The sequence below is a fragment of the Paramisgurnus dabryanus genome, chromosome 13, assembly GCF_030506205.2.
Source record: "Paramisgurnus dabryanus chromosome 13, PD_genome_1.1, whole genome shotgun sequence".
NCBI lineage: Eukaryota > Metazoa > Chordata > Actinopteri > Cypriniformes > Cobitidae > Paramisgurnus > Paramisgurnus dabryanus.
Genome location: NC_133349.1, coordinates 1,172,318 through 1,197,468, shown reverse-complemented (window position 1 = coordinate 1,197,468; position 25,151 = coordinate 1,172,318). Strand labels below are relative to the sequence as shown.

Sequence of the window (25,151 nt, the reverse complement as noted above, 5' to 3'; positions counted from 1 at the left end):
AGATACTCCTTACGTGATTAGAGTGGTTCCGCTCTTATCTTACAAATAGATGCTTCAATGTTTGCATACTGTAGGTCAGTACTCCTCTTCTGCAATACCGCTTAACTCTGGAGTTCCTCAAGGATCAATCCTTGGACCAGTTTTGTTTACTTATATATGCTTCCACTTGCATCTATTTTCAATAAGTATGGAGTGTTTTTTTATCAATATGCTGATGACACACAGCTTTATTTCCCATTAAAATGTAATAATAATAATAATAATAAACTTTTTTTAAAAAGCGCCTTTAAAAGTACCATCTCAAAGCGCTGCACAAGAGAAGATAATGACCGAAACCGCCTACAACCGTTTTTGGCTTGCCAGAAGGAACTAAAGCTCTTTGCTCTCTAATAACTTTTTAAACTTAAATGAAAATAAAACCAAAATACTCATATTCGGACCTACAGAAAACTGCATTGTAAATGTTGACTGTGGCTCTTATTCCTCCTTTTGACCACGACCTTAAATTCGACAAACAAATTAATGCTGTAGTGAAATCCAATCCAAAATCCAACAGCTTTCCAAAGTAAGATAATTTTTAACCCAAAGTGATTTCCAAACATTGATTCATGTCGTTGTTACATCACGTCTAGACTACTGCAACTCTCTTTATGGTGTCTGTCTCCCAATCATCTCTCTCTCAATAAAAATTGGTTCAAAATTCAGCAGCTGGACTTCTTACTAAGACGCGCAAACATGAGTCGATTACTCTCATCTTCTTAGCCTTAGACTGGCCTCCCATCAAATTTAGAGTTGATTTTAAAACTGTACTTTATGTTCTCAAAGCACTAAATAATCTGGCCCCTGAGTATTTGACCAGTTTACTCTCCAGTCAAGACACTTAAGATTGTGTGACCAATGTCTACCCGCCCTTTAATTTTATTTCTTTAAGAGTGGTGTATTTTTTATGTTTGTTTTATGTTTTTATGATTTGCTTTTACAGAGATTAAATTGTGTTTTTTATTTGATGTACAGCAGCTCAGCCTCGGCTGTTTTTAGCAGAAACAAATATGTATATCAAATATTGAATATAATAGAGCTCAGAAAATATTGACTTCATCATCTGTATCCGCTATATGCTCTGTGTAAATGAAGTGAAACATTGATCAAATGTCTATATGTCTTATGTGTGCATGACAGTACTATATTTGTTATTAGTTTAATGTATTCCTGTTATCGGACTTGTAAATTTGAAGGATTGTTTCTCAGCTGTAGGTGTTTTGCTGGAATCAGTTTAATCCATTTTGTAGTAATGTTCATGACAGCCATTCCTCAGCAATGCCGATGGCTATTCACAACTACATCCACTGAGATGACAAACGGCACATGCGACCTTAACACTACATCACTGTACATCAAACTACAATGTGTTTAATTCAGTACCACAGCCATTTGTGTCAAGAATATAAAGAGATTTTCACATTACTATTCTGTATGTTCTGCCTAAATGATGACAGCTTGACATGTTGTTCATTCATAATTTACTGTGAACCCAAAGAGTATTTGTTCACTTCAATCAAAATTATAAATGTGTGAATGTTTATGCATTAGATATCAAAATATTCATATTTTTAATATCATAGCAAATGTCATGTACAAACAAATGTGACAAGAAGTGTTATCCATTAACGTTTGACAACCACACATTTTGACTTCACTTTTAACTTTATGCTTGCAGTGCACTTTTGTTAACTTTCTTAAAATCAAATTCACTTTGGTATTATTTGACATCTAATGCAACAAAGTTCAGGCATGTTTTAAATGTGTTTCAATGATTTCTGGGAGCATGTATATTCTTTAATATGGCATGTTTTACTATGAAGTATAGATCTCAGTAAAGTGCATCAGATGAGACTATATCATACACCTGCTGTGGTTTATAGATGCTATGTCTGTGTGAACTCTTATCTCAGCTGTAAAATATTTCATCAGATGTGTTTTGCACATGTAAGGAGGAACGTCTGTCTGGAACACGTGCAGATGGGTAAATCAGTTCCTCATGCTTTCGTGATTGTGTCACATTGATGTTTTTATATAAAGCAGTGATGCAGGTCATTATCAGGTGCTGCATCTTCTGTAAATTTAGATGAAGATCCATTAAAGGTTGATTGATGAGTCAGTTTATGCAGAGACCCAAAACAGAAATTAGTTTTGTGATGTTGTTGTTTTTTTGCAACAAATCACCACAGCGCAGACAGGAGGTTTGTGTTTAATGAAAGCTCTTCTTGTGGCTTCCATTAAGTGCTTTGAAAGCCCACATGCATCCACTGTACCGTATTGTAGTGTAGTGTGATCATTATATTAAAGACGCTGCATTAAATCACATTCACTGTGTATCACAGCAGCAGTGTAAACTGTATGGTAAATCTTATGTCTGTCTGGGGACTCAGATTATAGTTCCCCCTGTTACCGATTGTTTTGAATAAACAGACCTCATTAATATATGAAGTGTTATTTTGTGTAAATAAATCACAGAGCATTGTTTTCACGAATTGAGTCTGCTCAGTTTCTGGGTTTATTGGTCAGAAATATATGAAAGGCTGTAACAGTAAGCATTTCTAAAAACGTCTGTAGTCTCTGGATGTGCAAACGCTTTTAATGGTTGTTGCAATGCATTATTTAAAAGTTGAATGATAATTGCAATTTTAAAGAATATGCAAATAGTAGTTGCTAAGGTGTCCTTAAGTCTATATGATATGTAAATGTTTTTACAAACCAAATAAAAAGGTCTGATAACTTAGCAGAAGTAAAATCACACGTCCTCAACAAGCCAAACAGTCTGAGACCTTTATGTATACGTAATTGGTAAACGATAATTGCTATTGATCGATAAAAGCAATTTTTTACATTTTTTTTAAACAGCCATCATGGCCGATATATCCTGTCAATTAAAGAAGAACAGCAAAATGCAATGCATTTGAGCTCTGTGTATAGAAAATTTTACATCACTAGTTTAATGTTAAATATTAAAGGGGATAGAGAATGAAAAACCATTTTACCTTGTCTTTGTTGAATAATGGTTGTCTACCCACATTCACAAACATACAAAAAGTGCTAGACATGCTAAACATCTCAGTCACATAGAAATTCCTCTTTTAGAAATGTCAGCCAGAAAACAACCCAATCTAAAAAAGTGATGCTTATGACATCACAGGCATCTCACTGCCCCTCCACTTTAAAATAATTGGCTACATTTTTTGAGTGGCAGCAAAGTCAGCCAATCAGTAATGAGATTGCAAGTTAAGCCAGTAGGGGGAGCCAAATAGGTGCAAAACCACTTGTTTAAAATCCCCCACCCTAATAGAGCTATCTGAGAGAGTTTTTTAGGAAGCTTCTAAGGCATTACAGACCCAAACAAAAACATTTTTGTCTACATGTCACATCACAGAACAAGGATAAATACCCCGTTCAATCATTCTATGTCACCTTTAATGGTCATTATACACTCACCTAAAGGATTATTAGGAACACCATACTTATACTGTGTTTGACCCCCTTTCGCCTTCAGAACTGCCTTAATTCTACATTGATTCAACAAGGTGCTGAAAGCATTCTTTAGAAATGTTGGTCCATATTGATAGGATAGCATCTTGCAGTTGATGGAGATTATGGGTTGCACATCCAGGGCACGAAGCTCCCGTTCCACCACATCCCAAAGATGCTCTATTGGGTTGAGATCTGGTGACTGTGGGGGCCATTTTAGTACAGTGAACTCATTGTCATGTTCAAGAAACCAATTTGAAAAGATTCAAGCTTTGTGACATGGTGAATTATCCTGCTGGAAGTAGCCATCAGAGGATGAGTACATGGTGGTCATAAAGGGATGGACATTGTCAGAAACAATGCTCAGGTAGGCCGTGGCATTTAAATGATGCCCAATTGGCACTAAGGGGCCTAAAGTGTGCCAAGAAAACATCCCCCACACCATTACACCACCACCACCAGCCTGCACAGTGGTAACAAGGCATGATGGTTCCATGTTCTCATCATGTTTATGCCAAATTCTGACTCTACCATCTGAATGACTGAACAGAAATCGAGACTCATCAGACAGGCAACATTTTTCCAGTCATCAACTGTCCAATTGTGGTGAGCTTGTGCAAATTGTAGCCTCTTTTTCCTATTTGTAGTTGAGATGAGTGGTACCCGATGGGGTCTTCTGCTGTTGTAGCCCATCCGCCTCAAGGTTGTGCGTGTTGTGGCTTCACAAATGCTTTGCTGCATACCTGGGTTGTAACGCGTGGTTATTTCAGTCAAAGTTGTTCTTCTATCAGCATGAATCAGTCGGCCCATTCTCCTCTAACCTCTAGCATCAACAAGACATTTTCGCCCACATGACTGCCACATACTGGATGTTTTTCTCTTTTCACACCATTCTTTGGAAATGGTTGTGCATAAAAATCCTAGTAACTGAGCAGATTGTGAAATACTCAGACCGGCCCAATTGGCTAAACCATGCCAAGCTCAAAATTGCTTAAATTCCTTTCTTTCCCATTCTGACCTTCAGTTTGGAGTTCAGGAGATTGTTTTGACCAGGACCACACCCCTAAATGCATTTAAGCAACTGCCATGTTATTGGTTGATTAGATAATTGCATCAATGAGAAATTGAACAGGTGTTCCTAATAACCCTTTAGGTGAGTGTATGAATGAATAACATTCAGAAAATCTAATTTTCTGAATTTAGTTAATGCAAGTTAATACAACCACCAACATCGGTATCGGCAGATATCAGTCAGAATAATCGGCTATCGGTGGAAATATTTAATATCTCTAGTTTTGACACCACATACATGCTAAAAAATGTTGGGTTGTTTTTAACCCACACTGTAAAAACATTCCGTAGAAATTACAGTATTACTGGCAGCTGGATGCCAGTAACTTACTGTAAATTTAAATTTATGTTATTAACTGACAACAGTTTGTTCAAATTTAAATGAACATTAAACATTAACAAGTCTTTGTCTTACAGAATAAAAATATAAAATAACAGCCTCATGCAAAGCATTCTGTGAACCAAAAATCATCATCAACCTTTTTCTGGGTTTTTCTTTCAGATTTTGTTTCCCAGAATGCTTTGCTTGAGGCTGTTATTTTAGTTTTATTCTGTAAAAATACAGACTTGCTAATGTTTAATTTTCATTTAACTTTGAACAAACTGTTGCAGGTAATTAACATAAATTTAAATCTACAGTAAGTTACTGGCATCCAGCTGCCAGTAATACTGTAAATTCTACGGAATCTTTTTACAGTGCAGTGCTGGGTTACTATTGGACAGAACACATTTCTGGGTTAAAATGACCCAAATAATGGGTTGTTTTTACCCAACTGCTGAGTTATTGTTAATCAACCATGTTGAAACAACCCAGCAGTTGGGTTAAAACAACCTATTATTTGGGTCATTTTAACCCAGAAATGTGTTCTGTCCAATAGTTACCCAGCACTGGGTTAAAAAAAAAAAAAAATTTTATAGAGTGTATATGAGCAACAGAGCAAGTATGTTTCAATCCCATAATGCTCACGTCAGTCTAACCTCAGCAATGCATTTAAAAGACGTCTAATTGTCCAAACACAGCCCTAGGCTAAAACAAGGCGAAATTTGGGCTGCTAAATGAAACCAAGCAGCTTGTAATCACTGTTGACTTTACATTATGTAAAATCATACAGCTATAGCTGTACAGCTAACCAAATTCAAGTTTATGTTGGCTAAATGTAGGATACTCATAACCGGACTATATTAGGTGTATAGATGGTGAAATGATGGCTATTGCTTGCTGAGACCATATCAAAAAACACATCACAGAAATGTCGTTTTTACGTCATAAACCCTTTTATCTTTCTGCAGGTTACACCAGGACATCTGTGGTTTTACATGACAAATCTCATGATGGAAATGATCTTGACACGCGTTCTTAAGCTCATAAACAACTGACAGTGATTGAGACTCAATTAGAGCTCATTGTGTCTCGAGCAGAGCTAGAACAATAAACCCACTCTTAGCAGCTGCTCGCCACATCCACGCAGAACATTTACATCTTATTCATGATTGACAGCAGTGGAGGCGGAGTCTGTCTGATGCTTAGAAAAGAAGAATGAAGAGGGATGGAGTAGTAGAGAGATGAGAAACCTTATGAGATTTGAGATGGGGTTTGCTGACTTACAGGCATCAGTGGTTTTGTTCAGGTTCTGTCTTGTCAGGGAAAGGAAAAGAATCTGAAGTTTAAAGGATTACTCCATTTTCATTAAAAACTATTCTGATTATTTACTCACCCCCATGTCATCCCAGAATGTTGATGTCTTTCTTTGTTCAGTCAAAAATAAATTAAGTTTTTTGAGGAAAACATTCAGGATTTAGTGGACCTCAACAGTTTATAGTTTCAATGCAACTTTAAAGGTCTCTAAACGATCCCAACCGAGACATACTGTAAAGGGCCATTGACGTTTTTTGCCAAGGAAAAATTAAATACTTTTTAACCACAACTTCTCGTCTTGCACTAGCCATGTGATGCGCATGCCTTATGCAAAACTACTGTTCCAGTGTTTACAAGTGTGCAGAAAGACGATCGTTCAGACGTTGTTGTATGTTGAATGATACTAATGAATGTCTTTTGTGTTAGTTTATTGTTTAAAATGGTCCACAAGTGTGCGTTTCACATATGTAGCTCACGACCTTTCCACGTGAAAACATAATACGTAAGGTCGCACTGGCGCGTCACACAGCCAGTGCAAGACGAGAAGTTGTGGTTTAAAAGTACATATTTTTGGGGGCGAAAATGCTGATCCCTAAACAAGACTCCTATGCTTCGGTTGGGATCATTTAGAGTCCTTTAAAGCTGCATTGAAACTGTTGAGGTCCACTATATTCTGTGTAATCCTGAAATGTTTTCTTCAAAAAACTTCATTTCTTCTAGACTGAATAAAGAAAGACATCAATATCTTGGGTGCCATGGGGGTGAGTAAATTATTGGGAATTTTATTTTTATGAAAGTAGAGTAATCCTTTAAGTATTTTTCTGTGTAATTCACAATCACAGTTAAACCATCTGGCATCATTTAGAAATGATGTATATTCAGTTGTTTCTAGCATCCAAAACATTTTAAAGAATTTGGTTAAACAGACTTAACAGTTCAGATTTTTCTTGATTTTATTCTTGATTTCTTTTAGAATATTCAACTGCAATAATTTGAAGTAGGTGTTGAACAATATGGGTTTTTATGCCATTACAAATATTAAAAAATTACTAATTGGCAACTGCAATATTTTGGTCTCTCACTAATTTTAAATTTACCAATCCCAGGAAGTAAACTATTGCCTACAATCTCTGTGCTTGTTGTAGTCCAAGAAAAGAGATTAACATTAGAGAAGATAACTTGCGTCATTGTTTACTTTGGGGTTTGAACCTTTTGCATATCGTTAACATGAACTAATACACACTTAAGGGGGTCACAGACCGGACGTGCAGCTCAGTGGCATTCCACATCGAGTTGCGTCTAGGACAAGTCGGAGGTATCGTACATCGTAAGTGCATATTAAATAGCGCGAGCTTAGTCAGATAGCGTCTACTTCAAAATGCAAAATATATGTTAGCAGCCAATGTTAATTGTTAATGATTTGGGACAAATATGATGTTATTTAATTTGAGCAACTTCCTGAGTCGTAGCTGGGCGCCGCGGACAGGCGGCACTTGTCGGCGCCGGTGTGCGTATACTCATAGGAAACAATGTGTTTGATTTTTTTAGAACGGCGTTGAGCTGCACGTCCGGTGTGCGACCCCCTTTACACACCACAGGAATTTTAAAATCGTTAATCGGGTAATATTTGTTCTTTAAATCTTTTATCAATTATTTATTTTTACCAAAATATCAGTGTGGTTCTAGTGCTATTTCAGACAGTCAGTACCCTAGCAACCAGATAGTGATGTCCTAGCAACCATTAAGTTCCACATACAGTATAGCAACAACCCCAGCTCTCAAACATTGAGTACATATGGTATATGTTGAATTATAAAGAGAAAAGTTTTGAAGGTTGGCATTTCCAAGTTTATACACTGACTTTTCAGGGAAACCTCAGCTCCAGTTACCTGTCCGTCTCTAAGCAGCAGGGTTACTCTACCTGGACACTATGATAATTAGAAGGGCGGTTCGTGAGTCCTGCTGTAAATGTTTAATGTTAAGGGACCGTGGTGTACACGACACGCTCGCCTGGGTCTTTTGTGCTGGTTGACAGTCAGCGCAGCAATGGAGTGGCCGGTAGGCACGCGCTGTTTCCATTAATGTTTATGTGTGTGTGTGTGTGAGAGAGAGAGAGAGAGAGAGAGAGAGAGAGAGAGAGAGAGAGAGAGAGAGAGAGAGAGAAATGTACAGTGGGCTGTAATGTAGAAGATGGATCTGTGGTTAAACTGAGAGATTCAGATGAAAGTTTCATATCGGCAGCACATGAAATGTTGATTTTGGAGATTGGTGCTGAAGTTTGAATGCAAGTAGTTTTTTTAGATCAAAAGTCAATCTTAATGGGATTTTTTGATCTTTTTAGCAGTAAAATAGACTAAGTAAATATATATTTATATTTCATTTAATTTTTCCTAACTTATTTTTTTCATTGATTGTTTGTTTGCACTTTTTTCTTTTTATAATTATGCTTAAACCGGATAAAACATTTGGCAATGGGGTAAAAAATAATTAAAATATGTTGACATTCTCTAAAAATAAATCCCTTATATGCAGTTTTGATGATATGAGGATGTTGAGGACAAAGTTACTGATAGAGAAAAGTGTTTTTAATGTAACGCTCTCTCTTTTACTTCTCGTCAGATATGTGTCACAAAGATGTCCACTCGCAGCTGCCAGGGATCCGATTCAGTCATCAAACCCCTGGACACTATTCCTGAAGATAGGAAGGTACGAGTACAGAGGACACAGAGCGGCTTCGATCCCTTCGAGAAACCGGCCAGTCAGGTCAAGAGAGTTCACTCGGAGAATAATGCCTGCATCAACTCCAAAAGTTCATCCGCTGGAAAAGAGTCTCCGAAACTCCGGCGTCACTCCAGCCCCAGTTCTGTGAGTCTCTCGTGTTTGATCTTATCTCTCATCATTAGAGGATGTTATGGAATGAGCAACTTCATGCCTAATTTAACATCAAAATGGAAAATGATTTTCCTTGATACGGCTAATTTATCCACCTCAGATGAGGTTTGAAATCTACTGTAGCCTATTTAACTTAACCAAAATGTCACTTAGCACTGAGCTGTGTTGACTTTTTTGCTTTAACCTCCTAAGACCCGAGCTTTGGTTTGTCTTTTTTTCAGAGTTCTTACAGCTATTTTGGGGTTAGGAAGAACCAATAAATATAATAACCAAATATTTTTCTTTGAACATGAATTGTCCATGTTTGTGTACAACAGCTTCCAGTTACACAGAATTAAGCATTATGGTGCAAACAACAACAAATAAATTGTGACATTGTGGACATCCAGGTCTTAGAAGGTTAAGATAAGCTTTTTAAACATCTTATACTTTTATTGCAAATTACAGTTATTTGTAGTTTACTTCTAATTTGAAAAACTTGGTTAAACTGTTTACTTGATTTACACTTTATTCCAGTTTATTTGTTTTAATATTATTTTGTTTTCTCTTCATTTAAGTTATTTTTAATGGTAATTGCTTTCTAATTTTTTTCTTTTGTAACTACTGTAATGATGAAGGTTATTCAGTCTATTTATGCATTCCTATTTATGAATATCTTTAATTTAATTTATTGAAAATTTGCACTTTCTTTGCAACTATTTCTTATTTATCCGTCATTCTTATGTCTACCTGTATATTACTGTACACCTGCGTAAATAAGTCTTTATTAAAACCAACCGGTCATTCAGACAACCCACCAACAAGTTGATTTGTAAAATGTGTAGCTCTAAGAAGACACGTGTTTACCGGAGAGAGAGAGAGGATTAAGGTGATGTTCAGAAGCACATTTACTTGCTGATTCACCCAGATGAAAAATGAATGAGCGTAAGGCCAGAATGACGGATCTGAGCGAGGCGCGTATGACCTCTTTTCTTTAATACCCTTCTCATTATCCCCACCACAGAATTTCTGACTCAAACCCGTTCTCCAAGGGGTTCTTGCACTCCTAACACTCTATCAGGATAATAAAATCCCCTGCTAGGGTAACATTAGCAAGCTCAAAAATAGTCCAGCACCTCGGATGTGTTTACTCAAAGCGTGTCGTGATGGAAGCGCACGCTGGTCGCTAGGAGACGACCGGTGTCTGGTGTTGATAAAAGGCTGCAGGGTTTGTGGTTACAGCCGGTTATCCGGGAAGCGTCCGGTAATCTTTCATGCCAATTGCAATAAGTGACTTGCAGTAGCTGATCGGTTTCAGGTAACAAACATGATTACTGAAGAAATGCATTTTCAGGAAAACTGCTGGTGTGTTTTTTTTCAAATGCGTTTGTTTTCGGTCATTAATGAAGATTTCTGAGATGGATTTTTGTAGCAAGGAGTGTTTTGCTTTAGTAGTGGTTGACAGAGATGAGTTTTTAAAAAACAATAGTGAAATTCAGATTCTGGTTAATTGCTAATGAAATACTGATACAGTACACATACACTGTAAATGAACGCTTTACACTGTATTAAAAAATGAGTTTGCAGAATTTTTATTTTTATTACAGTATTTGAATCTGTGAAGCTCATGTTAAGTGTGATTGTAGGAGCCATTTTGTTGATGTCCACTAGGTGGCACTTGGTGACCTATATAATTAAGCACAAGTCTAATGACTGACAGGTGTGTAGTTGGGGAGGAAGCATACGGTTTTTTACCGTGACAACTGGTAGCGTGCGGGGAGATAAGTGACTTTGTTTGCCTTTGATGGTATGGCGTTTTTGAAGATATGGATTATACATTGCTGTTCATGAAGAATGTTTTGGATGAAGCAATAAAGAGCTGTCTTTAATCTTATTCCTGACTGCATGGACCTTTTAATCACGCGTCAAAAGCCTTCTACATTCCCCAACGTTACAGCTTATTGGAAGCCGTAACATTAAGTAAAAAACCTGCTTTTCATGATTTGTGATCACGAAGACGCCACTTTATTGAAACGGAGCCTGGAACATTTTCAATGCTACGGATTTATTGCAAACAAGTCAGCTGTTCGTGGATACGTGATTGTGTGCAACATTATGGATAAAGTTGGCTGTTCCCTTTGGATTCAAGTCATCGGGTAGATCGCTACAACAGAGGGACAGTCGATTTGCGTTGGATTAAAAGGTACCTAAATTGTTGCAACATAATGACAATGTACATGGTCTGCACACAAAATATATGCGTAATTCCAATGCATTGGTAGCAAATTGACTTTTCATATTTCTTGTTATGAACATTTTGTGTACTTTGTAACGATGGATGAACAGTGTTCGAACGCAGTGGAATCTGCTTTAACAAACAAGTGTTCTAATGAAAACGAGCCTGAAATGCAAAAAAGGACAATTAAGTTAACTCCAAAGGCTTTGGCTGAAAGGCTTGATTCATTGCAAAGTCTGAGAAAGGCTAAATTGAACAAAGCACACAGAATAATAGAGACAATGAAAAGGTTAATGCATGATGACAAAGAATATGAGTCTGAAGTACGAAATGTTTTTGAAAGCTTTAATGAGGTATGTTTACAGGCACGTGAAGCACATGAGTCTTTGTTGATTTTGTTACCTGATGATGAAAGTGAGAAACATGAGGTATGGTTTAAAGCAAAAATGATTGCAATCAATGAATTTATTGAATATGTGAATGTATGGTTGTCTAAACCTGTATTGTGTCAGAAAGAACCATCTGAAGGGGTTATAGATGTAAACAATGATGATGATGTTGTTCCAGAAGACAGTGTATCAAATGTGTCAAAGGTTGTCACTGCTTGTAGTAAGCGCAGTTCAAAAAGCAGCTCTTCTACTGTATCAGCCAGGGTACAGGCAGAAGCAGAAAGAGCTGCACTTGTGGCACGTGCTGCTGCTTTAAGAGCCAAACATGCTATTGAAGCACAACAGGAGGATCTAAGGAAAAGAATTGAACAACTGGAATTAGATGCTGAGATTGCTGCCTCAAATGCAAAAATTGCTGTTCTGAGTACAGTTGATGGTCATAGCAAATGTTCACATTCTGCTAGCTCACACTCAAAAGGGAGATGGAGAGCAAAGGATCAAACTTCAAGGAATGCAACTGAATGTGGAATTATTGATTCAACACGACCAAAGGTGCTAAACCCACAAGCTACTGAATATGTGCCAGTAAGTCAAATACCAACAAATACAGCTGGAGTTATCTGCAGTGTTACATTACCACCATCTCAGTCAACATTAATGCAGCAACAGCAAGGAACCAATACTCAGCAACAACACAATGTCTTTCAACACCATGACATTCATCATTTTGCACAACCATCAAGCAGCAACATGGTAACAGCTCAAGCTACAAGTCATTTGATATTACAAAATCAACCTCTGTATGAAATTCTGAAGAAACAGGAAGAGTTGACTGAATATTTGGTACACCAAGTTCAACCTAATACTCTTCCTAAGAGAGAAATCCCAATTTTTGATGGTAATCCTCTTCATTATGTTTCTTTTATAAGAGCATTTGAACATGGAGTGGAAGAGAAGACTTCCAACGAAAGAGATTGTTTATATTTTCTTGAACAGTTCACCACAGGACAACCAAAAGAACTGGTTCGTAGTTGCCAACATTTAGCACCGGAAACAGGTTACTCTTTAGCGAAACGTCTTCTGAAGGAGCAATTTGGTGATGAATATAAGGTAGCTACTGCTTATATGGAGAAAGCATTGGGATGGCCATCAATCAGAACGGAAGATGCACAAGGTTTAAATGCATATTCATTATTTCTACGTGCATGTTGCAACATTATTGATGATGTCTCATATATGCAAGAGCTAAACATGCCAAGCAACATGAGAACTGTGGTTATGAAACTACCTTTCAAATTGAGAGAACGATGGAGAGAAAGAGCATGTGAAATAATGGAATTGAAGAACTGCAGGGCCAAATTCTCTGATATTGTAGAGTTTACTGAACGTCAGGTAAAAATGGTGTCTGATCCTATATTTGGATGCATTCAGGATAAACATCAGTCTGTAGTGAAGACACCTGCTACTAAGACACCAAGGGGAAACAGCTTTGCTGCAAATGTTGTTGCTCAAATTCCAACAAAAAATGTACAGCAACAGGGAAATCAATTTGTACCTAAGACGAATGCTAAGAGAACTTGCTTGTTCTGTCTGGGAAATCATGTCCTTGAAAGGTGTTATGCTTTAAAGAAGAAGTCACAACGAGAAAGGATTGAATTCATGAAAGCAAAAGGCATTTGTTTTGGTTGTTTGATGTTAGGACACGTAAGTAAAGAATGTAAAAACCGCCTTGTTTGTGAAGTGTGTGAGCAAATGCATCCTACAGTTTTACACATACATCAAAATGCACCAGCTGTAAATCCATCTAAAGAAGATGCTGAAAGGAGAAGCAACCAAGTTTCTGCTCAAACTTGTGGACAAACAGGGGCCGGTAACGATAAATGCTTAATGCCAATCGTTCCAGTTCAAGTGAAATCAGTCAAAGGCGACAAATTGATTCAAACGTATGCATTCTTGGACCCAGGGAGTTCAGCCACATTCTGTTCTGAGAAGCTGATGAATGACCTGAACATCAGAGGAAAAAAGGTTAAAATTTTTCTGCGCACTATGGGTCAAGAGCAATCTGTGTCTTGTAATGCTGTGACAAACTTGGAGATAAGTGGTATAGGCAGTAATAATTTCTTTGCCCTTCCTGAAGTATACACACAAAGGGACATGCCTGTCAATTCTGACAATATTGTTACTCAAAAGGAGTTATCCAATTGGCCATATCTGGACAGAGTGAAAATTCCACACATTGAAGCTGATGTTGATTTACTGATTGGAGCTAATGCATCTCAAGTAATGGAACCTTGGGAAATAATTAATAGCCATGGTAATGGACCATATGCTTTTAGAACCCTAGTAGGATGGGTAGTCAGTGGACTTTCTGAAAGGAGTAATGACTGTGGGGATGAAATTGGTTCACCTTCTGTTACAGTCAACAGGATTTCAATCGGAAAGCTTGAGCACTTGCTTCACAATCAGTATAACCAGGACTTCAGTGAAAATCTTGTGGATAAGAATGAGATGTCTAGAGAAGATCTACAGTTTATGAAAATAATGAAGGACTCTGTCAAATTACAGCATGGTCACTATAGTTTGAAGCTACCATTTCGTAATGATGTCAAGTTACCTGACAATTTGTGTGTTGCCAAACAGCGCTGTAGTGGTTTGAAGAGGAAGTTGGAAAGGAATGAAAAACTTCATGAAGAATACACAAAGTTCATTGCTGATGTTCTGGAGAAAGGTTATGCAGAAATGGTGCCACCAGACCAGTTGAAGCGTGATGATGGAAAAGTCTGGTATGTTCCTCACCATGGAGTATTCCATTCAAAGAAAGGAACCCTAAGAGTGGTATTTGATTGTGGGGCAACATTCAAAGGAACATCATTGAACAATCAACTATTGCAAGGTCCCAACTTTACAAATTCACTTCTAGGAGTTTTGCTACGATTTAGACAGGAGCCCATAGCCTTGATGGCTGACATTCAAGCTATGTTTCACCAGGTCAGGGTGGCAGAAGAGGATGTAGATTTCCTTCGATTTCTGTGGTGGTCTGACGGAAACCTAAATCAAGAACTCGCTACTTGCAGGATGATAGTTCATCCATTTGGAGCTGTGTCTTCTCCAAGCTGTGCTTGTTTTGCATTAAGGCGAACCGCTGAAGATAATCAATCATTTTTTCCATCTGAAGTAGTTGAAACAGTCTTTGATTGTTTCTATGTGGATGATTGTTTAAAGAGCATCTCTTCTGAGGGTGAAGCTATTGTTTTGATAAAGGATCTTATTGCCTTATGTCAGAAGGGTGGTTTCTGCCTGACTAAATGGATCAGTAATGATCGTAAAGTGTTGCAATCTATTCCAGAAGAACACCGAAGCAAAGACATTCGGTGCTTGGATCTTGACCGAGACAGATTACCAGTGGAAAGAACTTTGGGTCTTCAGTGGGATGCAGAAAATGATACATTTCAATTCAGGATGCAGTTGAAATCCCAACAATGTACAAGAAGGGGAATCTTGTCAGTTGTGAGCTCAGTATATGATCCTATGGGATTTATCGCTCCTTTAACATTGCCTGCCAAACTACTTCTACAGGAGATGTGTAGGCAGAGGTTGAGTTGGGATGAACAAATACCTCCGGGACTTCAGAATCAGTGGACCCATTGGATTTCTGAATTGAACAAGATGGCACACTTTCAAGTAAATCGATGTTTCAAGCCTCCAGATTTTGGAGAGATAACTGATGCCTGCTTACATCATTTTTCAGATGCCTGTGAGAAGGGATATGGCACAGTTACTTACCTCAAAATGAAGAACAGAGATAAAGTGCATGTGTCATTTCTTATTGGTAAAGCCAGGGTAGCACCCCTCAAGCAAGTGACCATTCCCCGTCTGGAATTAACAGCTGCTGTGCTTGCTGTTAAGGTAGATGAAATGTTGAAGGAGGAGTTAAAGATTCAGTTAGACAACTCTGTCTTTTGGACCGATAGCATGACTGTGCTCAAGTACATCAAGAATGAGGATAAACGTTTTAAGACTTTTGTTGCTAATAGAGTGTCATATGTAAGAGAGAGAACACTGCTTCAGCAATGGAGATATGTTTCCACAAAGGAAAATCCTGCAGATGATGCTTCCCGTGGAATGCAGATCAACACCTTTATACACAGCAAAAGATGGATTGAGGGTCCCAGTTTCCTTTGGAGAACAGACGACTATCAGATGTCTCCAATAGAGGAAAGCATAATTCCATCAGATGATCCAGAAGTCAAACAAGATATTAAGGTAAATGCTGTCATCCTGCAGGACAAACAAAATGCCACTAGCCAGTTCATCTCTTATTTTTCAGATTGGAAGAGACTTAAAGTTGCAATTGCTTGGATTCTTAAGTTGAAGAAGCTATTAAGGAAGTTATGTCTCAAAAGGAAGGAGTTATTGACTACAAATGGCACTGCACTTGGCACTTCTAAATCCTCCATGGATGCACAAATGAACATGTTCAAAACAACTCTGGATAAACAGTCATTGTCATTGGAAAATCTCTTAGAAGCTGAAATGGCTATTGTTTGTTTTAGTCAACAACAACAATTCCAAGAAGAGATTGAAGCATTTAAAATGTGGATCAAGTGGAGTCAGAAAAGGGAGCAGTCTATATAGGTTAGACCCTGTCCTGGATAATGACATCCTACGAGTTGGAGGGAGACTCCGTAAGGCAGCTATGCCTGTTCAAACTAAACATCCCATCATACTACACAAAGATCAGCACATTTCACGTCTTCTACTTCGTCATATTCATGAACAACTAGGTCATTGTGGGAGAAATCATATGCTGTCTAAACTGAGACAAAACTACTGGATTACAAATGCTAATGCGGCTGCTAGAAAGGTAATTTCTAAATGTGTAGTCTGCAAGCGTTTCAGAGGAATGGCAAGTGAGCAAAAGATGGCTGATCTTCCCCTTGAACGAATAACTCCTGATCATCCACCATTCACAAATGTTGGAGTAGATTATTTTGGCCCCATCGAAGTCAAAAGAGGTCGTACTAATGTAAAACGCTACGGAGTCATCTTTACATGTATGGCAAGTAGAGCAGTGCACCTCGAGGTGGCTTATTCACTAGACACTGATGGATGTATAAATGCTTTAAGGAGATTCATTTCTCGAAGAGGTCAAGTTGTACACATCAGATCAGACAATGGGACTAATTTTATTGGTGCCAACAGAGAACTAAAGGAAGCTATCTCTGCATGGAATATTCACCGAATTGAAAGGGAATTACTTCAAGCAGGAGTTCAGTGGAATTTTAATCCACCATCAGGTTCCCATTTTGGAGGCGCATGGGAGCGCATTATTCGTATGGTCAGGAATATTCTATGTTCTGTACTTCGCCAGCAGACTTTGGATGATGAATCCCTCCATACTATTCTGTGTGAAGTGGAATCTATTTTAAATGACCGTCCTATTACAAAGTTATCTGACGACCCCAACGATCTTGAAGCTTTAACTCCGAACCATCTTCTACTCATGAAAGGCAAGCCTGCTTTACCACCTGGTCTGTTTGAAAAGGCAGACATGTACGTAAAAAGAAGATGGAAGCAGGTACAATATATAGCTGATCTTTTTTGGAAAAGATGGCTGCGTGAGTATCTACCTCTTCTACAAGGGCGTCAAAAGTGGACAAAGGAAAGACCAAGTCTTAAGCCTGGGGACATTGTACTTTTACTGGACCAAGCTGCCCCACGTGGTTCATGGCCACTTGGCAGAGTACTGGAAACTTTTCCAGACGAAAAGGGACTTGTGCGTACAGTTAAGATTAAAACCAAGAGCAGTGTTCTAGAAAGGCCTATAAGAAAACTGTGTCTTCTTTTAGATTCTAATGACTGATTTGAATGGTGTGTAGCCATATACTGTTTTTGTAAAAGGTCATGAATTTGAAAGTAATTCATAATTAAAATGTCTCCTTTATGTGAGTTTGTAATTATTATGTTATGCTTCCATAATTAATTAAGGGGCCGGTGTGTAGGAGCCATTTTGTTGATGTCCACTAGGTGGCACTTGGTGACCTATATAATTAAGCACAAGTCTAATGACTGACAGGTGTGTAGTTGGGGAGGAAGCATACGGTTTTTTACCGTGACAACTGGTAGCGTGCGGGGAGATAAGTGACTTTGTTTGCCTTTGATGGTATGGCGTTTTTGAAGATATGGATTATACATTGCTGTTCATGAAGAATGTTTTGGATGAAGCAATAAAGAGCTGTCTTTAATCTTATTCCTGACTGCATGGACCTTTTAATCACGCGTCAAAAGCCTTCTACATTCCCCAACGTTACAGCTTATTGGAAGCCGTAACAGTGATCATCATCTATAGTAACTACAAAATCACACATGGTGGAGGTTTGTTATATCTTTAACATCTCGCTGTTTAATGGCTCCTCATGCATGATCCTTTGATGTTTGGTCCCCATGCGTGTGGAGATCAGATGCGATTGAACTTTTATTTATTCACAGCTGAAAGTTAACATCAGCACTATAAACATCCACCGAGAGAGAGAGAGAGAGAGAGAGAGAGTTTGATTTCAGAGGACTTTTGGACATTGAATAAGTGTTTAGAAATAAGCTGATAGTGTTTATTACAGTCATGAATGAGTGAATCTCTTCTACTGTAAACACATCCAGCTCATATCTCACCACACAGCACACTAAAAGAGGATTGTGGGAGATGTGTTTCACTCTCATGAAAATAATGTTGCAATACAAAAACTTAATAGTTCTGTATGCAAAACATTGCATTGTATTATGGGATGCCAATTATGGAAGTATTTGTGTATGTGTTTTGGAAGTGAATCGTGAATCTGACTCTACTGACACCAGTGTTGGGCAGTAACTAGTTACCGTACTCTCCGGACTATAAGCCACACCAAAGTATAAGCCGCATCATTCAAAAATGCATCAAGACGAAATATCATATATATGTTGCAGTAGACTATATGCTGAGTGCGTTTATTTTGAAAATTATTTCACAAAATCCAAGCCGAAGAACAGACATTTAATCTGGAAAAGCAAGTTATTCAACTAAACAATAGCAGACAGAACAGCAAGCTGAAAAGATGTTCGTACGTTAAAGTAATATTATCAGTTATTTAAACGATAAACCATAGCATCCAGAACTTACCTGGAAGGTTGAATAGTCTAAATGAACCGAACAAGCCAACTAGCTTGAAGTTCGCATACTCGTCATTCCGCATCACTGAATTCATTGAATTACATAAATATATGAGCAGCATATGGCGGACTCTCGCGACTGTAGACGGTAATGTTGTCTCTTGCCTCATAAATGTCAAAATTAATTCATACTGACTTACAAGGCGCACCTGACTGTAAGACGCAGCACCAGCCAAGTTAGGAAAAAACACGGCATATAAACCAAAAAATACGCTACTAGTTACTGTTATAATATTACTTTTCCTGGCAACTAGTAGTGTAACTAATTACTAAAACAAATCTGTAAATATAGCTGCAAGCAGCAACACGGGGTCAAGCACCTTCGGCGCAATGCAAACACAGCACAGCAAGCACACAAAGCACAGCAAGCTCACAATGCACAGCAAGCACACAAAGCACAGCAAGCTCACAAAGCACAGAAAGCACACAAAGCACAGCAAAAAACATACAACGAATCAATCACCCAGGGCGCATTGAGCACCCAAGGTGCATCAAGAACACAAGGCGCTGCAAAGAACCCAAAGCGTAGCAATCACAGAGCAGAACCACCGCAGTGCCAAGAAGCAACCGAAAACATGGCAAAAACTGAACATATGTGAACTACAGACAGGTCGAGAAGAATAGGTGAGAAAGAACAAAATGTAATAGAAGCGAATGAACACTTGCCTCAGGCGGGATTCGAACCCATGAACTCAGAATCTCATTGCATGTGCCTTTCCCACCACGCCACTCAGTTGACACAGTTCAAGGAACAGCAGAAAATAAATTACAGAGATGCAAGGATTGACATATGCCAATTACCAAAGATGTAGAAATGACACTGCAGAGCAGAAATAACAGAAATACAATGTATATGAGAATCGAAAAGCTCAAGTGAGATTGAAGACAAGAAAAACATTCTGTAGAGCAACGCTATAAAATGTAATATACAGTAATTAACTATGACAAATAGACAACATCACAGGCACGATCAACTTTACAGAGGTATTTCTCAAAAAAATGCCTAGGTGCCAGAAAAATCTGTTCAGTCATTTTTGTGCGGATTGCTCCAAAGAACCTATGAGCAGAACCTGGCATAAAATAAATAAAATTTGTAAAAGGAGTAGCGAAAAGATAATTTACCATATGCCTTACAATAACACATTAATAGAATGTTGGAAAATGACAAATGAGGTATTGTTGCAATCGGCATAAACCAGTGAATTTAATTTCACAAAGAAAATTAATATCAGACAAAGTATTCAGAAGTTATAGGCAGTTCTATAAGAACTGTTATTGTTCATAACCCCTAGGTGGCGCCATACTCGGACTTCCCAGGTACCTTCAGGACATCATGCCGAAGCTCCCTATCTATTTTTTCGCCAATATAGCCAATACTTCAAAAATTATAGCAATTTATGACTCATTTCAAAATGGCAGACAAGCAGTCCAGTCAATCCCGGCATAATACACATCTACAGATGCGGCATGAGCCAAGGAATCCGCTTGACACCACAATCATAGTTTTCTGACAAACAATTCAGTAGTTATGGGCAAAAATAGACTTTTTCCATATCTCATGACCCATAGGTGGCGCTGTCACCAGATTCGGCATGGTCCCCCAGTTTATGCTTGACATGACGTGTACCAAATTTCATTTCGATTGATAAAATAATGACCGAGATACAGCTTCAAAACCATTTTTGCATCAACCTCGTTAAGTTTGTGCATTTATTACTTTTAAACAAAGATAAATATCAAAATTCTGTTCGGTCATTTCTATGCGGCTCACTCCAAAGATCACCTGTGCCAAATTTCATAACAATTGCACCAAATTTGAAGGAGGAGTAGCGAAAAAACTAAATACTGTACATTTCAAAATGGCTGCTACTGTAATGGGTGGAGTCTTACTGTAAGGTATTAAAAACAATAAGCATGAGGAGAGCAATCACGTGTGCTAAGTGGAATTTTCATAGATCAAACAGATCTGCAGTTATAACCATTTGAACATTGAATTTTTGCACTGCTGGTGGCGCTATAGAGTTACTGCTAGAGACCCCATTTTTGGCCACCTGACTATTTATGACCACCACTACAACTGTGCCAAATTTCATCATTTTCCTACATACGGTTCATAGGGCTGCCATAGACACCAATGGCTAAGAAGAAGAAAAAAGTACAATTCCAATAGGTGTCTCAGCACCTTCGGTGCTTGACCCCTAATAATATTACAGTTACCATCCATAAAATGGCTAGGTACTTTTTGCCACATCACTACCGCAGGAAGTTAGCTCTCTTTTGTTCTGCCAACATGTTTGGTTGGTTCCACCTGCTTGAGCCCTGTTACAGATTTCAGTTACACAAGTTGTTTAAAAAATAGTTGAGCCAGTTGTACTCTAAATTTATTTGTAACTTACTGTCAGGATCCTGCCGGAACCTTGTCCTGTTTTAGTATTTAGTCTAGTATGGCAGGATTCTGACAGTACAATGTTTTGTGTGGGGAATACGTGGTCTGTATTGACTATACTAGACCAGTGGTTCCCAAATCCAGTCCTCGGGACCCCTCTCCCAGCATGTTTTAGATGTCTCCTTATATGAAACACCTGATTCCACTCATCAGGCTAGGCTGGAAGGAGCCTGATGAGTGGAATCAGGTGTTTCATATAAGGAGACATCTAAAACATGCTGGGAGGGGGGTCCCGAGGACTGGATTTGGGAACCACTGTACTAGACCACATATTTCCTATGTCTCGTCACTTTTTACCCGCTCCCTTACTTTTATCATTATCACCTGTTCCCCTCATTATGTTGTCCCTATTTAAAGTCTTTGTGCCCAGTGTTCTGTCAGTGATCGTACTGTGTTATCAAGCTTATTAAACATACAAGTATGTTATTAGTGTTTAGTCAGTCAAAGTCTAGTTTAATGTAGTCTAGCTTAGTGTTTATCCGGTCCTGTGCATATTGTCTCGTTTTACCCCCTCGTGGGTTTTTGTTTTCTTGTTTTTTGTTCAATAAATTGTTCAGTTTTCTATCAGTGTCTGTGCTTGGGTTCATCCGCCTTGCCACTCCTGACAGTTTCATTAATTTATAAAGGGCAAAAATGATGCATTTACCAATTTTTGAAGAATGTAACTTATTACTGTTGCCTTGTAGTAATAAGTAAAGTAATTATATTACTTTTGAAACAAAGTAACTAGAAATGAGTAAAATAACTAGCCCAACACTGGCTGCGTTTCCATTACCCTTTACATTGCGCAAATTGATGTTGTGAATTAAAAATACGGTCAATCGAAACATCCATTCCCATTGGCCGTGTTTCCATTTGCTGTATTTTCAATTCGCAGTTTCAATTTGTGCAATTTTAGGGGTAATGGAAACACAGCTAAAGATACATAAATGTGATTCATTAAACAATTCATGAAAATGATTCAGATGAATATGATTCAAATCATTTAAAAGTCCAGAGTCTTTCTGATAGGCTAAGTATTTTGCTTGTGAATTTGATACATGTTGTGTATTTGGGAGATGCCATTTCTCTCGCTCACAGTGACAATGTAGTCTGAAGTTTCTGGATAATTCCTGACCCAGATTATCTTCTCGGATACTGAACTAACATGTGTTTGTAAAGCAGAACATCTGCATGTGAAATGTGTTTTATTCAATGACCTGGCAGAGTATGAAGAGATTCAATTGAATTATTATCTTATGTCATTGTGGGCATTGTATGAAGTCCTTCCATGGTCTGGCATCATCTTCAACTGGTGTTGGGTCATCTGACTTGCTTGTGGGAGTCTGGATCCAGGATCCAGACTGGAGTAATCACTGGGTCCCTCAGGATGGCCATCCCAATGTAAAAGCAGAAGAGATGTTGTTTATTTAACACAGTCAGGACAGTGCTGTCACAGATGGTTTCTGAAAACCTGCTTTAAAAACAGTTCATGCATTTTCCTTTGGTGTTTAAAATGTAGTTTCAAGTGTTATTGGTCACATATCCAATCCTACACAATTCGGTTTGTAGTGAAATTTTTGGTATGACTCACTTCACAGAACGCAGTAGACCATAGGAATAAAAAAGAAATGTATAAAGTAAAAGAGGATTAAGAGAAAGTGGTAGCAGCAACGGTCTGACTCATAATATGTGCATTGTAGTAAATGTGCATTGTACCGTATATGTGCATTGTGTAGTAAAGTGGAATTGTGCATTGATGACACAGAACTTAGTGTTGATATATTATGGTGTGGTTGTATAGTGCATTCTTCCTTGTTGTAATTAACCAGATTCAGGACTCTGTTATTTATAAGTCGAACATCATCACTAGACAAAGGTGCTTGAATCAGTGTACTGTACTTTCCAGTTGTATTTTCAAACATTCTGCAAATATTCTGAAATATAGACGTAACCTTTATATCCCTCTGTTACAGCCAACAAGCCCAAAGTTCGGAAAGGCGGATTCATATGAAAAGCTGGAGAAGCTCGGAGAGGGATCATATGCTACTGTTTACAAAGGAAAGAGCAAGTGAGTTTATGAGGATCTGTAGATGTCTTTTCATACTGTAGTAACACAGCGTTTATTTCTTTAGGTTATTTAGCATGTTTGTTGGAAGTAAATATGATGGCATATAGGTGAATTTCGCATCACTAATGATAAATGACAATAAGAGAGCATCTGTTTTAGAGAATGAATGCAGGTCAGTAATAAAATCTCCTTAGATTGGAAGCGTGTGACCTTTTTTTTTACCATTGTTTATTTCTGATCACCCATATACACACATTATTTTGATAAATTTAAACCTTGAAAAATTTTAACGCAGCGTGAAATGAACTGTGCATTATTTTAGTAAAGATATGTATACGCTCCTCTGCACACAAGACGTTTGATTGGTGGATTTAATTTATTTAAGGTTCGGGCCCTGTGTTGAGTTTCACTCCATTGCCTTTCAATTGCATTGCATTGACTTAAAGTCAACATGAGCTCATAATTGACCCTATTGAATTTCTTAAAGGAACAGTTCAGGCAAAATTGAAAATTTAGTCATCATGACTCCACTTCATGTTGTTTCTAATCTGTAGAGCTTTCATCTGTGCAACACAACAAGTTGCAGTATTTTAAGCTTAAAAATGACAATAAATAAATGTATATAAAGAATGATACTTTTATAAGACCTCTAAACACATTTACTTTTTATGAGAAACAGACCAGGTTTTTCTTTATTAACTCTTTAAATATGTGAAATATCCAATGAGATTTAAGAGCTGCGTATTTTTTTACAGTAATTAATTTTTTTATTTTGGTCTGTTCCTCACAGCTGTCATTTGATCTTTTGTGTCATTTTTGGAGCAACTTATTCATCAAATTATCCATCACATAGAGATCGGTTCATAATTGATCAAATTTAAGCCTCATATTTCTTTAAAAACCCTGTTTGTCATGTTAGTATGTCATGTTCAATCAGACATTCACTTTGATTATTGATGCTTTATGGTTCAGTTCTGGAATACAAAGCCCATAACATTTTTGTATTGCTACTGTTTGAAGGGTGAACGGGAAGTTGGTGGCATTGAAGGTGATTCGTCTACAAGAGGAGGAAGGAACTCCTTTCACTGCCATCAGAGAGGGTAAGTAAAGCAGACTACATATACAAACATCTCCTCTCAGGACCACAACACTCACACACATCTCAATGAAGACCACCACACTCACAAACATCTCAATGAAGACCACCACACTCACAAACATCTCAATGAAGGACCACAGCACTCACTAACATCTAAAACGAAGACCACCACATTAACACACATCTCAATGAAGACCACCGCACTTACAAACATCTCAATGCACACCACCGCACTCACGAACGTCTCAATGCAGACCACCGTGCTCACGAACGTCTCAACAGAGACCACCGCGCTCACAAACGTCTCAACGGAGACCACAACACTCACATACATTTCAACGAAGACCACCGCACTCACGAATGTCTCTACGGAGACCACCACACTTACACACATTTCAACGAAGACCACTGCGCTCATGAACGTCTCAACGGAGACCACCGCGCTCAAAAACCACCACTATTTTTCCTGATAGAGTTAAAACAATAAACATTTTTTTTTTTTTTTTTAGTTCAAAACAATCAAATCTGTATATAAAAGACAGTTAAAAAGTAATAAGAAAAGATGATGTCAGCATTGCAAAAACTGGTTTAATGTGACCTTTATACAAAATGCAAAAAAGTTCAAATC

At 38.0% G+C, this 25,151-nt stretch overlaps 1 protein-coding gene across 2 annotated transcripts in view; it reads left to right on the top strand.

Moving 5' to 3' along the window:
• Positions 1 to 25,151, top strand: part of cdk14 (cyclin dependent kinase 14) — a 143,328-nt gene that overhangs the window by 35,394 nt on the left and 82,783 nt on the right. For both annotated transcript variants that reach the window (XM_065299044.2, XM_065299045.2), the window contains 3 exons: positions 8,849 to 9,094; positions 23,330 to 23,424; positions 24,445 to 24,524. In XM_065299044.2, the coding sequence (XP_065155116.1) occupies positions 8,849 to 9,094; positions 23,330 to 23,424; positions 24,445 to 24,524 (421 nt within the window). The remainder of the gene's footprint in view (positions 1 to 8,848; positions 9,095 to 23,329; positions 23,425 to 24,444; positions 24,525 to 25,151) is intronic.